Source organism: Zalophus californianus, chromosome 4 (assembly GCF_009762305.2).
Source record: "Zalophus californianus isolate mZalCal1 chromosome 4, mZalCal1.pri.v2, whole genome shotgun sequence".
Taxonomy (NCBI): Eukaryota; Metazoa; Chordata; class Mammalia; order Carnivora; family Otariidae; genus Zalophus; species Zalophus californianus.
Genome location: NC_045598.1, coordinates 135,887,182 through 135,902,817, shown reverse-complemented (window position 1 = coordinate 135,902,817; position 15,636 = coordinate 135,887,182). Strand labels below are relative to the sequence as shown.

The window sequence follows — 15,636 nt, the reverse complement described above, 5'->3', positions numbered from 1 at the left end:
AGCAACAATGATAACAATAATCATTTCATTTTAATATGATTATATTATATACATCAAGAAAAATCAGTGCTTTCATCATAAACAAGTAAGCTATCCTATAAAATGTCAGTGGTTGTAGATATTTCTCCAGTCCAAGGAAATTTTCCTGGATCATCCAGCTTTCCCTGAACCATTTAGTTTGTTCAGGAGGACCCTTATGGGATGCTTTTATCTAAATTTGTTGATTGTTCGTCTCAATTGATATTTCATCCTTAAAGATCACATAAATGACCCTTTAGGTAGTTCATTCTTGGTACTTCCCTCCACAACCCAATGGGAACTTATCTATCCCATCTGCAAAGACTACCAAATTAATAAGACAGTGTGGCAAAAGTCTAAATCAGTTTCGGTATATTCTTGGCTGTGTGTTTTTTTTTTAATTCCCAGGATTTTTCCTAATCATGTATGTTCTAGTCAGTAGCTTTTTATTTTGCTCTTTAGATTTCCTCTGTGAGTCTTTGTTTTTTTTTCATAGATTTGTAAGGGTATTATATACTTTCATATTTTCAGATGCTAAATATCATATTATTTATTCTTATATGCAGATTTTTGTTTTTCCATTCATCATGTTGCATTCGCACATAAATATACATAGTGGGTGTGTGGTTTCAGGTGTTTCTTAACTCCAATATCTTCTCAAGCATATTAATTTTCACTGTAGTGGTTTTATAAAGAATTACAACTTAAGACATGTAAAATAATGGTTTTTTTTTTTTTTTGGATTTATATAGGTTACTCTCTGGACCTGTGGTGCCTTGGAGCCTTGAGTTTGTTGCTTGTGTCTAAATGTTAACTGCATGACTATATATGTAACTATTGTCATCAAAATTCTCAAAATGTGTCTTTATATGAAAGATGAAGCATATCTGGATGGCTCAGTTGGGTAAACATCTGCCTTCAACTCAGGTCATGATCTCAGGATCCTGGGATGGAACCTCACGTTGGGCTCCTCACTCAGCAGGGAGTCTGCTTCTCCCTCTCCCTTTGCCCCTCCCCCCTGCTCATGTGTGCTCTCTCTCTCTCTGAAATAAATAAAATCTTAAAAAAAAATGAAAGGTGACCATCATATTTAATATTGAAATGTATCCGTCTTAGAGTAAAATGTTTAAAAGTGCACTTTTTTTCCAGGAAATATGAGTTTGCAGTTTTCATTATTTTGTCATGCATATGCTATGAAAATCGTAATTATTCATATAACATTTTATAAATCAATTTTAACTTTAGCATCAAGGATTTCACTAAATCCTTGATGCTAAATATATATATATGTTTTTAATACATATATATACATATATATGTATGTATATATATATATATATATATATATACATTTTTTTAAAATCACAGGTATAAGGAATTCTGAGTTGATGTATTTAATTCTAAATTTGGCCAGACCATTAGTCCTGGGTAATATCATTGCTCCTTCTTAGCAATGGTCATGAACCCAATTAAGCCACGTTAAAACCTAAAACAAAAAACAAAAGAGAAAAGTGTAGATACGGGACAGTAGTTTCTTTGGTGAACTAGAAAAGGAAGTGCTACTGTACACTTCACGTTAATCTCTTACAGCTGATGAGTACTATGCTAAAGCCTGGAAACAAGGTACGGTGAAGAAAGAACATTTTGCCTAGGAAAAAATACATTTTCAAACATGTAAACTATAAAAGGGAGATGGATTACCCATTGCTTTAAAATATTGACTGACACTATAAGAAGCAAGTCGTGTAAGAAATAGACATTTTTAATCAGTGGAAAGTAATCTAGCAATCTGCTAAAGTGATAAGCAGGAAAAGAAAATGTTGCAGTATCCCATCGTCAGAGTCAATAAAACAATTAAATGCAGTGCCATGACTCATAGCTTAGGAATGGATGTATCATGGAAATAGCTTTTTTTAATGTAAAATGTCGCCTTCTTCTCCTCTTGCAAAAATTAGCTAAATGTAAATGCTTATTTTCATCACACCTAAAAGTGAGTGCCACAACCTCAAGATAGAATGTAATAACGTGGTTGAAGCTTGTTACATAAAGTGGAAAGACTTAATCACTTATGATACCTGGCCACATTGGCTCCTTTCCCCTAGCATAATCTGCGACATTTAAGTGTGTGTGTATGTGTGTGTGTGTAAAGACAGAGACCAGAGACCAGAGACAGACAGAGATCCGTAGCAATGAACTTTCTATCACACATACACATGTGCACACACACACACACAATTCCCATACTCTAATTGTTTCTGTTTTTGTTCTTTACAATTTTCGAATCAATGGATGAAAGTTTTAATGCCTAGAAACACAATTTTTTTGAAACAGACTCATACAAAACCAAATTAAAATTTGAACACTATTTTTTTAAGTGCCAACTACTGACAATGTAATCAGTTGTCTTCCAGAGACAACTCTATGTCAAGACCAAAAGCCAAGCAACCACATCGACAAAAGACAGAGTAAGCTTGAAGTCATCTTGTATCTGTCAATTCTGTTTTGTTTGGTGGAGCACAGACCATATATTTGCAACCATCTAGACTCAAATCTGTGAGCCTCACTGTACTCCCTGAAATTTTAGGGACATTCTTGATATTAAAACGAGAAAAAAATAAGTGCAGATATTTTCTCAGTAACAGTTTTATAATTTCCCTCTAAAAACCATTATGTCAGTACCAAGAACAACAGCAATTAATGAAAATGTTCTTTGAAACAAGTATCTTTTCATTAGCACAACAAAATGTGTAATATTTCTAATTAGAAAAGATTTACCAAAATGGAAGATTGTCTCAAATAAAATTAAAGAAAAATGTTTAATTAATTAATTCCTTCAATTCATCATGATTCTCTCATTTAACTAACACAAAATGGAAGTTTTGTATAATGTTAAAAAGCATGTTAATTTGGATTTCTTTATCAATATGGAAAAATGTAATTTACGTAAGATGTCTAATTTTTAATAGAAATTACATGATCTGCATGCATGATCAACATAAAAGAACACTTAGTCCTTTTTGCTTATAAGGAACATCGAATCCTGGGCTGTGGGTGACAGCTAATTTCCTCGTCTTCTTTTGCCCTGCAGCTATTGATGCATGCTGCTCTTCAAGTATTATTGGAAAAAAATTAGGCATAAGCATGAAAAGAACAAAAAACAAAGCTATCCATTTTAGGCTAATTAAAACAAACTAGTTGAAAATGCACTCCTGCTATTGAAGAAAAAAGAACATAATGGTGGCCTAACCATTTTGTACGAAAAACAGACTTCACACACACAACCAAAAATGTGTTAAAAAGTACAGATGTTCCCTTAGATTAGAAAAATAAAGTTTGCTTTTAGCATATGTAAGCATACCATATGGAATTCATTTTCATCACTTCGATGCTTTTAAAAAATCTTGAACAAATACTTTGGAAGTTTGATATGGAGATGTAAAAATCTCTAATGTATGTTTTTATTCTTTAGTATTAAAAGAGTTCAAGGCAATAATTTAGGAACTTAATACTGAATGGCATAGTTAGAAACTAAACGATGCAAAATATAAAATTTCCCCACTTTTTTTTCATGGATATATGTCTTTTTACTATTCTTTTTTTTTTTCCATGTAAAGTTTCCTGTGTATATAAATTAACTTCCACATTTTAGTTAATACATTCTTTTCCTTGACTATTTTTAGTGCATTCCCATAACTTTGAAATCTCTGAGAATCCCTAAATCCTGCTATCCATCTTCTCTCCCATTTTCATGACAATTTCATCTTTATTTTTTTCACTGTGTAATCTACATTGTTGTTTTCCTTCAAATACATGTTAAAAAATGTATAAGACAAATACTAACATGTAAATAAAAAAGTTTTAATGTGCTAATATTTATTTTTTTTCTTACTTTTCTATTTTCTTGTGTTTTCTATTACAGTACAGTTAAAAGCATATCTCTATTGTTTCATTCATTTCAATTTCATAAAATTGCCTCGTTTATTTATACATTAGCATATGTAACTAAAATCTTTTCACTCCATTGAATTTCACTTTTTAATAATGCTTAGATTCTTTTCAACTGGTTACTTTTCCCTCTCCATCCTCTCCTACAAGCCTCTATTACGTAACATATTTTTCATGAAGGATGAGGAGTTTTTCTAGCTTTTCACATAATGAAAAGAGATCCACAATAATGGTAAAAATAGCCTTCATTCTAAGTTGCATTGATAGGGAAAACCACCTCTTTCTATGTTTTTATTTCCCCCAAGTGCCTTCTGTGTTATAAGAGTATGTTGAGTCCTTGGACCTGGCTGACTGGATCAAAATTTTGAAACTTCCTTTGCATAAAAATAATCTGGTTAGCTTCTTTAAAAATGAAAATTTTAGATCTACACCCTGAAGACTCTGATTCAGTAGAGGTGAATGGGATCTGTATTTTTAGAGTACATATGTGATTACAATGGATGTCACTAGAAAGACGCTTTGACAAACACTGAAATAGATAGAAGGATACACTGTCAAGCTTATATTTTCATACAGATAGTATCCTTTATACAAGAGTTCCCAAATAATGTTTCCTCTTCTCTTAGCTTTTCTTCTTGTGTACATCCAGCATAGTTAGTATCATTGAATCATAAGACAATGGCCTCAAAAGGTAAGCCAATATATTCTTTTTGTTCTGCTCATGTAGATGGTACAAAGAATATTTACAAATACATCAATTTGCATCCCGGTATAGAAGTAACATAGTTCCTTCTAATTTTAAAGTGTTTTTTTTTTTTTATAGATGCAGTCTGGTGTTATGGAAATTACACTAAAACTTAAGATTTGGTGTTTAATTTCCAGATATTTAAGTTTTGTTAGTGGATTTATTCTTATTAATGATTCCCACCTGAGCTGTGAAGGAATTATCACTCTTATTTATAAAAATAAACACACTCTCAAATATTTAACATTGGAAATACATTGTCCATACAGAAGAAAGGTCAATTTCCCTGTCAGCTTTTGCTTTTTTCCCTTGGAAATTCATCTTCTCCTTGGGATTTTCTGGCTTGGACTATTGTGATCACCAGAGACTAAACCCCATGGATTCTCAGCTGCTTCTCCCAAGAAGCTGGTTAAGCATAGAATTTGTAAAAGGTGAAATATAAAGCAAACAAATAGCACAAATAACATAGAGTACAATTTGCATTATTGCTGATGCAAACAATGGTTGAATATAAATCTTTCTCATAGGTTGCAATCTAGGACAGGTTGGCCTGAAACAGTTCTAGTTTATACCAGTGTGATTATTAATGGTTCTTCCTTTCAATCTCAAGTGTCCATTTTAGGATGATCAATTACATGGTTTCTCTACCTATGTACAACTTTGAATCCACCTCCTGTTTTATATGTCCCAGTAGATTCTCACTGTGTATCTGGCAGTTGGCCGCTATGTAGAAGAACCGATTTTATTTTCATGGTTTATGAAATATAGACCTTTATAGAGTTATACTCCCTTTGAAATCAAGACTAAGAGAACAATTTAGCCTAGGTGACAGTGCTATTATCTTGCTCATTCAGGTTCAGTTTCTCTTATATAATAAATAGGAATTTGGTGAATGACTTTAGAAAGTGACTTGGTTTTTTAGTTAACCAGTAGAAAATGAATACCTTGTTTATACAATAAACAAAATATCTACATAAAATAAGGCTAAAGTGGCTGAAGCATAATAGCCAGTTAGGGAGGAAAAGGAAGGAATTTGAGAGTGAGGAGCCAGATAGTATAGGCTTTTTACGGCTAGTGAGGAGTTGGTTTTATTGTGAAAGGAATCCATTAGAGGACTTAGGGAAATAATACATCTCATAAATTAGGCTATAAAGGATGGTGGCTTAAACTCGTGTGGTAGTAATGAAAATAAGAAGTAAGTGGGCTCTATTTTGAAGATAGTGTTACTGAGGTTTGTGGAAGAGCGGATATAGGAAAAGCATGGAAAAACTAAATCAACAGGACTTCCTATGAGACAGTAGGTTTGGGATAGAAGAGAAATCAGAAGTTCTCTTTTGATCTCATTGGTTTTCATATACCTGTTAGAGATCATACAGAAAGAATGTCAAAAAACATAGTCCAATATATGGATCAGGTGTTCTGGAGATAGGTTAGGACTAAGAGATAAAGACTTGGATGTCATTGGCGTATCAATGATTATGTTTTTTTTTTAAAAGATTTTATTTATTTATTTGAGAGAGAGAGAATGAGAGATAGAGAGCATGAGAGGGAAGAGGGTCAGAGGGAGAAGCAGACTCCCTGCTGAGCAGGGAGCCCGATGTGGGACTCGATCCAGGGACTCCAGGATCATGACCTGAGCCGAAGGCAGTCGCTTAACCAACTGAGCCACCCAGGCGCCCTCAATGATTATGTTTTGAGTCTGTTCCAGGGTTGGATATACCACTGTCATCAAACTTTGTACAGAGAGCCCATAACTCTGATATGTTGTTTTCCTATTCCCTATTTCTTTAAACACACTCTCTTATGGTCCACCACAGTGAGCTTCTCTTTTTCATAATAAATAGAATAAAAAGAAATATACTGTCATATAATAAAGATGTATATGTTAATTACTTTAAGTAAACGGTCTTTCAACTAAACTCCCTTTGAATAGACTGGATCACCAAAGATTCTTTGCTCCCTCTTTGTGCATATTGACTCATGGTCTAGGCATGCTTCATGTTTGCAACATGTTAGCTACTTTCTTGTTTGCCTGGGCAACCTGAAACTTAATGCTTACTAAAAATTGGTTATACATTTTTTAATATTTCTTATGACAATTTTAGTAGTTATCTATGATATAATTTAATTTGAATACCAAACAGACTAATGCTACATAAATGTGAAATTAGAGTGGGATGTTTGAAACCTAAGTTGAATGGCTTGAAATAATTCAATATAGGTTATTAACTAAAAAATTATTACTGTCAAATTAGATGTGAACAAAAAAATAATAAAAAAACCTGATATATCATAAAGGACTAAAATTGCTTTATATGTGTCTAAATTCTTGTTCCACTTTAAAAAGAGCCCAAATGCCCATCGACTGATGAATGGATAAAGAAGTTGACATATATATATATATATATATATATATATATATATACACACACACACACACACACATATTGTAATATATATTACATATACATCTTTATATATGTATATTTACACATTGTAATATAGATACATTACATTGTATATATATGTGTATATATATGTGTGTGAATATATATATATGTAAACCATTGTGTGTATATATACAATGGAATATTACTTGGCCATAAAAAAGAATGAATTCTTGCCATTTGCAGCAATGTGGATGGGAGCTAGTGTGCTAAGCAAAATAAGTCAGAGAAAGACAAATATCATATGATTTCATTCATATGTGGAATTTAAGAAATGAAACAGATGAACATAGGGGGAAAAATAAGAGAGCGGAAAACCATAAAACAGACTCTTAACTATAGAGAACAAACTGAGGGTTAGTGGAAGGGAGGTGGGCAGGGAAATGGGTTAAATGGTGATGGGTATTAAGGAGGGCACTTGTTGTGATGAACAAGTGTTGAACCCAGTGTTGTGATGAACACTGGGTGTTGTATGTAAGTGACGAAACACTAAATTCTACTCCTAAAACTAATATTACACTGTATGTTAACTAACTGGAATTTAAATAAAAACTTGAAACAAAAAAATTTTTTAAAAACAAACTGATAATAATGCTCATAGTTAATGCATCATTGGTAGTTTATGCAAGAGTAACAGCTCAGAACTGTGTATAAGCAGAACTAGACTAAAAGAAGATTGGTCTCATATCAAAAGGTTGATAAATCAATACATCTATGCATGTTTTAAATTAAAACTGTTCAATGTACATATGTATCATTTCTGTTTTGCTGCTTTAATTGACCCTTTTTTAGGTCAGACTAACTACTGCCCTAATATCAGATAATAGAGTTTTTATGGGAACTTCAAGAATTGTTTGGATGGTACTGCTATTCTTTAAAATTTAAGATTTAAGAAAAACTGTAAAAAATGTTCTAAAGAGTAGGTCTTTCATAAAACCTAAAAATATATATATTGCAAATACCACTATCTCTTCAGCACTGAGTATTAATCTAATTGCCCCATATTTGGTTGCATTTGTTCACACTTACTGATTCCAGGCCATTCTCTCCCACTGACTGCCAAACCCATTGGAATCCAGCAACTATGGACATGGCTTTTGCTAAGAACACCAATTACACTTGCAATATTTATCTAACATGGTATTTATCAGTTGAGACTATGGCAATTCTCTTCTTAAAATGCTCCCGGTCTTCATTTTCAGTGACAATTCTGACTCCTGCTTCTACCTTTCCGGTTGCATATTGAGGATTTTCTTCCTGCCCCTTCAGTGTTAGTCATCAACAGGTTCTTATACTCTCCTGCTTCTTTTCCCTCTCGACATACCTCATTCTTCTGGTTTCAACTGCTATCTATATGCTGCTGTGTCCTACTGCGAACAAGGTTAGGTTTATGCTCAGAGCAATAAATAGCCTTGATCATCCTACTACCTATTTAACATGGTACATGGATGTCATATGGGACCTGAAACTGAAAGAAAAACATATATAAATGTATGTGCAGATGAACATGGCTATGGATAGTTAAGACACTCCTGAAGACTTCAAGAACAGAAGAGGACAGATTCTACCTGATGATTTATTTTAATGTTAGAGCTATTAAGAGAGCATGGCATTGGTGATAAGATTGAAAAGGACGTCAGTGAAACAGAAGAGATTATGCAAAAAGACTCACACATAGATAGACATTTGATTTATGGAAAAGGTAATGCTCAGATCTTCACAACAATTTGTTCTGAGCTCATTGAATACCTATGTGAGAAAAAAAAACTTGATCTTTGCAACATATCACAGATAAGATACTAACTCCAGGTGCATTTTGGATTTGAATGTAAAAAATAAAAATAAATAAGTAAAATCCAAATAAAAGCTTCCAGAGTGAATCACAGTATTGTTACTAACTTTAAAGTTAACCAAGATTTTATAAACAGAGTACGCAGTACTAACCATAAGGGAAAATAATTTTGAATTGTAAAATATTAAAATTTAGAATTTTTTTATCCAAGTGCAACGTTAAGATTATGAAAATGCAAGCCAATGAGTGAAGAAGATATTTCAAATACATTTATCAAACAAGCAATTGATATCCTAAGTGTACTAATAACTCCTACAAATCAATATTGTATTCACCAGCAATTCAATATTATAAATGGGCAAACCACCTGAACAGGCATTTCACAAAAGATCAACAGCATAAAAATATGCTGATTAACAATCAAAGAGATGCAAATCAACACTAGTCAATACACAGGTCGAATGGTGGCACTTTTAAAAGTCTGAAGAAAACAAGGTTGAAGAATAGATGAAACAATCTGTACAGTCATATTTAACTCCACACACATATATTCTAAACCTACTTAAAATCGTAGTTATAAATCAGTAGAAACATATACAACTGTGAGTCATGTATAAAAGTGTTCCTACAGCAATTGTTATAATAGGCCCAAAATGAAAACACCCAAATGGCCACCGAAAATAAAGGCATTAAATAAATTGTGACCTCGTCTTACAGTGAAAAACTGTAACAATTAAGTAAATAAACCACAGTCGACATTACTACATGTATAAATCTCAGAAACATAATACGGAGTGAAAGAATTTAAAAAAATCTAAAGTTTTTCATATGATTCAATTTCTATAAAACTCCAATACAAGCAGTGAGAATCTGTGGTGTAAAATTTCAGGATATTGGATACTACTGGGGAATCAATGGAGCTAGATATTAGGAGAGATGGGGGTCTTCTGGGATCATGGTGATGTACTAAATCTTGAAATGTAAATTTATAAAACATGCAGTTTCCTGTAGGTGTGAATTATACACATAGTAGGTAAAACTACCTGATACTCAGTTTAAATATCTAAACTCCTCAGCTATTAAGTGGCTAACAGAGAGTTTTAACCAAAACATGTTTGAGTCCAAGTTATCCATTAATATCAAATAATATTCTGGGAAAAATAATCCTTCATATAGTGATGTTTATAACTATATTAATTTTAAACTTTTAATATTTGCTTAAGGAAATTTGTTCAGAAACCTAAAGAAACTTGTATCTTTGTCTAAGTAACCAAAAATTATTGTTAGATCTTATAAGAATCTCTGTCATCATATGGAATTTTGAATACGAAAAGAGCTACTATGGAGAATATAATAGGCCACATTCGTAGCACTACCTGGGAACACTACCATTTCTATGAATCACTCTCAGACACAAAAGGCTTTCAAAAAAAAAAAAAAGATTATTACCAACATAAAGAGAATGTTGTCAAAAAGAAAGGGTAAAATGACTAAAATCACAGATTAGTGAAAGAAAATTTTCAAAAACAAGCACTATATTGCTCCGCAACTTTCAATCAAATAGTTTACAAAATAAAATTATCTACCGGGTGATTTGATCTAATTGGAGGTCTTTTCGTCCATTCAACAACAATGTATCAGGCAGTGTTCTATGTGATGAGAATACAGTTGGGAATAAGACAAACAAAAATCTCTGTCTGTTTCCATATAACTTAGATCTGATGTGGGGAGACTATGAATAAAAAAGATAAACCAATTATATACATATACTATATCATATATTATATATGAAATCTCATATATAATGAGATTTTACATATATATATGTGTATATATATATATAAAGTTATGAGAAGTAGAGCAGTCCCTGTGCAGTTTCATTTTCTGAGATTTCAATTACTTGCAGCCAACCATGGTCCAAAAGTAGATGATCCTCCTTCCGACATACGGTCAGAAGGTCAGTAGCAGCCTAACGCTATCTCATGATGTCTATGTCATTCCCCTCACGTCATCTCATCACGTAGGCATTTTAACATCTCACATCATCACAAGAAGGGTGAGTACAGTACAGTAAGATATTTTGAAAGGGAAAGACCACAATCACATAACTTTTATTACATTTATAACTGGTCTATTTTATTATTATGTTGTTAATTTCGTATGTACTTCATTCATAAATTAAACTTTATCATAGGTATATGTATGTAGAGGGAAAAACATAGTATATATAGGGTTTGGTATGATCCATGGCTTCAGGCATCCAGTGGGGGTCTCGGAATGTATCCCCTACGGGTAAGAGGAGACTACTCTATGTGCTAAGGAAAAACAAAACAGGAAAGGGTAATGTTGAGGTATTATGCTGGGGGAAGGGGAGGGTATGAAATTTAAATAAGGTACCGAGAAAGGCATTGCCAAGGAGACATATAAATGAATAACTCAAAGAAGTGAAGAAGTGAACTGTGTACAAATCTTGGGGGAAACTGTTTCAGGCAGAGGAAAATAGTCTAAAAATCCTGAGGCTGGTGCTTGGCAGTCATGTTCAACAAGCTCCCAGGGGCCAGACTGACCGGAGGGAGTGAGCAAAGAGTGGTGGGATATCAGGTCTCAGAAGAAGCTGGATGGACAGAACATGTGGAACCTGGTAGGCCCCTTGTAAGTACATCAAATATTGGGGAGTTCTGATGAGAGGGATGATAGTTGTTTTTTTTTTAATTTTAATGAGATTGTTTTGACATCTATGTGGAGAATAGACTGAAGGGTGGTGATCATGGAATCAGGAAAACAGTAAGGAGGCAATGATAGAAATCCAAGAAAGAGACAATGCTGGTTTGGAACAGAGTGGTAGCAATGGAAGAGGTTTGAAGTAGTCAGATTACAAATACATTTTGAAGGTAAAACTCTGATGTTGTTCAAGGATAGAATGGGGAGCTGGAAAGAGTTCATGATGGTTCTTAGATTTAGGGCTGGAACATTTGGAAGGATGATGTTTATCTGCTTGAGGTGGGGAAAACAACAGAAAAGCAGGTTTTTAAGGGGTGGTTAAGACGAAGACAAGGAGTTCATTTTTGAGCTGTTCAGTTTAAGATGTCTATGTACAGTCAGCTATACAAATCTGGAGAGACTGGGGCTGGAAATAAAATTTGGGAATAATCTGCCCTCAAGCAAGCTAAAAGTAGAAGACCATATGAAATCCACCAGAGGATAAATGTAGGTAGAAAAAAGAAGAGGAAAACTAAGGACTGAGCCCTAGAGCACAACACACAGAGAACAGAGAGGTGAGGAAGAAACAGCATGGTGAGAGTGTCCTGAATGGCCAAGTGATGAAAAAAAAAGTTTAACAAAAAAGCTAAGTAAGAAAGTGTTTCAAGAAAGAGTGGGTCATCAAGCAATTAAATGAGGACTGAGTAGTGTGGAGGTCACTGAAGTCTTTGTTAAAGACAAGTGGATTGGTGGGGATGACAGTAGGAGTGGGTTCAAGAATATGAGAGGAGAGGTTTCGGAGGTAAGGACTACTGGTATCCTCAAGTTTGTCGCCTGTAAAAAAGAAGACAAATAGAGGGATAGCTGTTAAGATGGGCGAGAGGGGAATGTTCAGGAAGGAGCAATAGCAATACAATAGTAGAGAGGAAAAATGGAGGGGTATAAGAAGAAAAGCTTAGATATTTGGAGTCATGATAGGTTTGAGGTGTATATGTGATGCTAAAATATTGCTGCTTGCGCAGTCTCATAAACAAGGACATAGAAACTCACTGAGGTTGTTGCTGACATTTACAATTTTATATCCTAAAGGTATTAGAAACAATCACTGCAAGCAAAACAAAGAATCAAGTCATGTTGGAGGTTTTGGAATATAAATGCATTGACATTATATATCAGCTATAAGCTTAGTTGTTTAAATTTTGAATAAGCATGTTTTTTATGATGTTTCAGAATCACATTTGCAATTCTCATCTCTCTCCACACTCCATGAATCTCTCCCACACGCAGAGCTTCCGCTGACTTCAAAGAAAACATTTCACGTGGAAGCAATAGGACTGTGTTAAGAACTGAACCCAAAGAAAATGCAGATACGGCAAACACGTTGGGAGAGAGGGTTGACCATACAGTCAGTGGGTGTTTGCAAATGTATGGAGAGTCCATTATGGAAATGTATCCTTTCAGAAACAAGTTGAAATTGTTACCGCAAATTTTACAAAAAGGCGCCCAGGCACTATTGATCTTTACGACAAGACAATGTACCTGTGTCATTTTGATATAAAGCAAAAATAGAATCACATTCATTGCTTACTTGTCGAAACACATCAAGATCTTGAGACATCTAAGATTTTTATAAAGAATAATTTTGCCAGATGTCTGTATATATGCACAATCAGACGTGCTTAAAATGTTTTGACATTTAAGCCAGTTTAATTATTTAAAGGATTTTGACTTTTTGGCCCAGGACATGTTTATTCAACAAATATGTATTCCATTATTCCATTATTAGTGAACCCAAGGCAATTTACCAGACACTAAGGGAACACAGAAACGGTGGGACAGAGAGGTGGTTATGAATAGAGGAGTTTGGCCATACTAAGACATGTACACGCACATTAATGTAAATGTTATGTGAAAATACATGGAAGCTTGGGATTGGGAAAGGTAAAACAGTAGTTTATAACTTCTCTTTACTGACAATGACAGGTTTCTTTCTCTAAAGAAAAATTAAAACTTGGAAAGAACTGGGCACCTGGGTGGCTCCGTCGTTAAGCGTCTGCCTTCGGCTCAGGTCATGGTCCCAGGGTCCTGGGATCGAGCCCCACATTGGGCTCCCTGCTCCGCGGGAGGCTTGCTTCTCCCTCTCCCACTCGCCCTACTTGTGTTCCCTCTCTCGCTATGTCTCTCTCTGTCAAATAAATAAATAAAATATTAAAAAAAAAAAACCTGAAAAGAACTAATAAGAGTTCTATAGTTATTATCATTAAACTCACAACAATATACACCATTAAGGTGAAATTATCTTACGAAGAAGCAATCACTTAATTTTCAACATCCATTTTATAGTTTACACTTCCAATATATAAACTACAGGTAATTTATGTAAAAGACACATGCCACGTAGAAGGCCAAGTAATATTTTTTTTTAAAAAGTTAGCTTCTTATATCTATTAACAAATTGACTGTCAGATTTAAGAATAAAATTAAATTGCTTATGTACTCTATAATTTATTCCTCTTTTCCCCTTTCCCGCTCTCTCTGACTCTCTCTCGTACCTTAGCTCTGTTGACTTGACTGCCAAGGTAATTTTAAAAAAATTAAACCATAGTACCATGGCTTCATACCAAAAATATATTGCTGTGCATTCAATTGCAATATTTCTCCTGAGGCCAAAACAATATTTTCACAAAGAATAATGCTATGCAAAATAACAGGAAACATACTGTGAATAATGTCTTACATATGAAATACTTGGTGCTGTTACCAAAACATTGGTTTTGTGTATGCAAATCTAAATATCCATAAAGAAATGACAGCATAACAGTTTAGGATATATTAAGTATATTTCAGTTGTGAGCACTTTATCAATTGTTAGGGTTAATTTTCCTTGAGAAAAAAATTGCATGGTTGAACTTATAGGAAAATTAGAAAAGCCCATGGATTATAATTTTACCCAGAGTCAAAAATATTAAAAGGTGGCTTGAGATCTGCAGAAGCCCCTGCCGCCGCAAGCGTGGAGACTTTGTACCGCGTCCCGTTCTTAGTACTCGAATGCCCCAACCTGAAGCTGAAGAAACCGCCCTGGGTGCACATGCCGTCGGCCATGACGGTGTACGCTCTGATGGTGGTGTCTTACTTCCTCATCACCGGAGGAATAATTTATGATGTTATTGTTGAGCCTCCAAGTGTTGGTTCTATGACCGATGAACGTGGACATCAGAGACTAGTAGCTTTCTTGGCCTACAGAGTAAATGGACAGTATATTATGGAAGGACTTGCATCCAGCTTTCTGTTTACAATGGGAGGTTTAGGTTTTATAATCCTGGACCGAGGGAATGCACCAAACATTTCACAACTCAATAGATTTCTTCTTCTATTCATTGGATTCGTGTGTGTCCTATTGAGTTTTTTCATGGCTAGAGTATTCATGAGAATTAAACTGCCGGGCTATCTGATGGGTTAAAAAATGCCTTTTGAGAAGAAATCAGTGGATATTGGATTTGCTCCTGTTAATGAACTTTTTAAAGGCTGTACCAATCCTCTGATGTGAAATATGGGAAAAGAGTGAAACAGCAGAAAAGAAGCATCTAGTGAAAAATCGGAAGCATATTAAAGCTTGAACTAGAATGCTTGGTATCAAAGAGACAAGCTTATCACAGTATTTTTTCCTGCTGGCCTATACTGATGTACCAATGACGTTAAGTGACATTTTCTTCTTAGTTTTTCATTTCTTAAAATATACTCCATTTCTACAACTGTAATATTGAATAAAGTGATTATTTTTTACAGCCCCCTTAACATTTTTTGGAGATGACATTTCCAACTTTGAAAAATGAATGTAAAAAATCAGGAAGCAAGATCCCAAAAGCTGAGAACTTTGCACAGATGATCAGCTTTACCTATGGTGCTTTGCCTTTAAACAGAGTGCGTGACAGTACATTATTCAGATATGTATGTAAGACTGTTTTTGTGCACAATAAGCTGTATGAAAG

At 34.1% G+C, this 15,636-nt stretch overlaps 1 protein-coding gene across 1 annotated transcript; it reads left to right on the top strand.

The window, feature by feature from the left end:
• Positions 1 to 11,193: 11,193 nt before the first annotated feature.
• LOC113925734 (oligosaccharyltransferase complex subunit OSTC-like) lies at positions 11,194 to 15,432 on the top strand. The gene is made up of 2 exons (XM_035727070.1): positions 11,194 to 11,239; positions 14,602 to 15,432. Exons 1-2 carry the CDS (start codon positions 11,194 to 11,196, stop codon positions 15,105 to 15,107), a joined length of 552 nt encoding a protein of 183 aa, XP_035582963.1. The 3' UTR covers positions 15,108 to 15,432.
• The last annotated feature ends 204 nt before the right edge of the window (positions 15,433 to 15,636 follow it).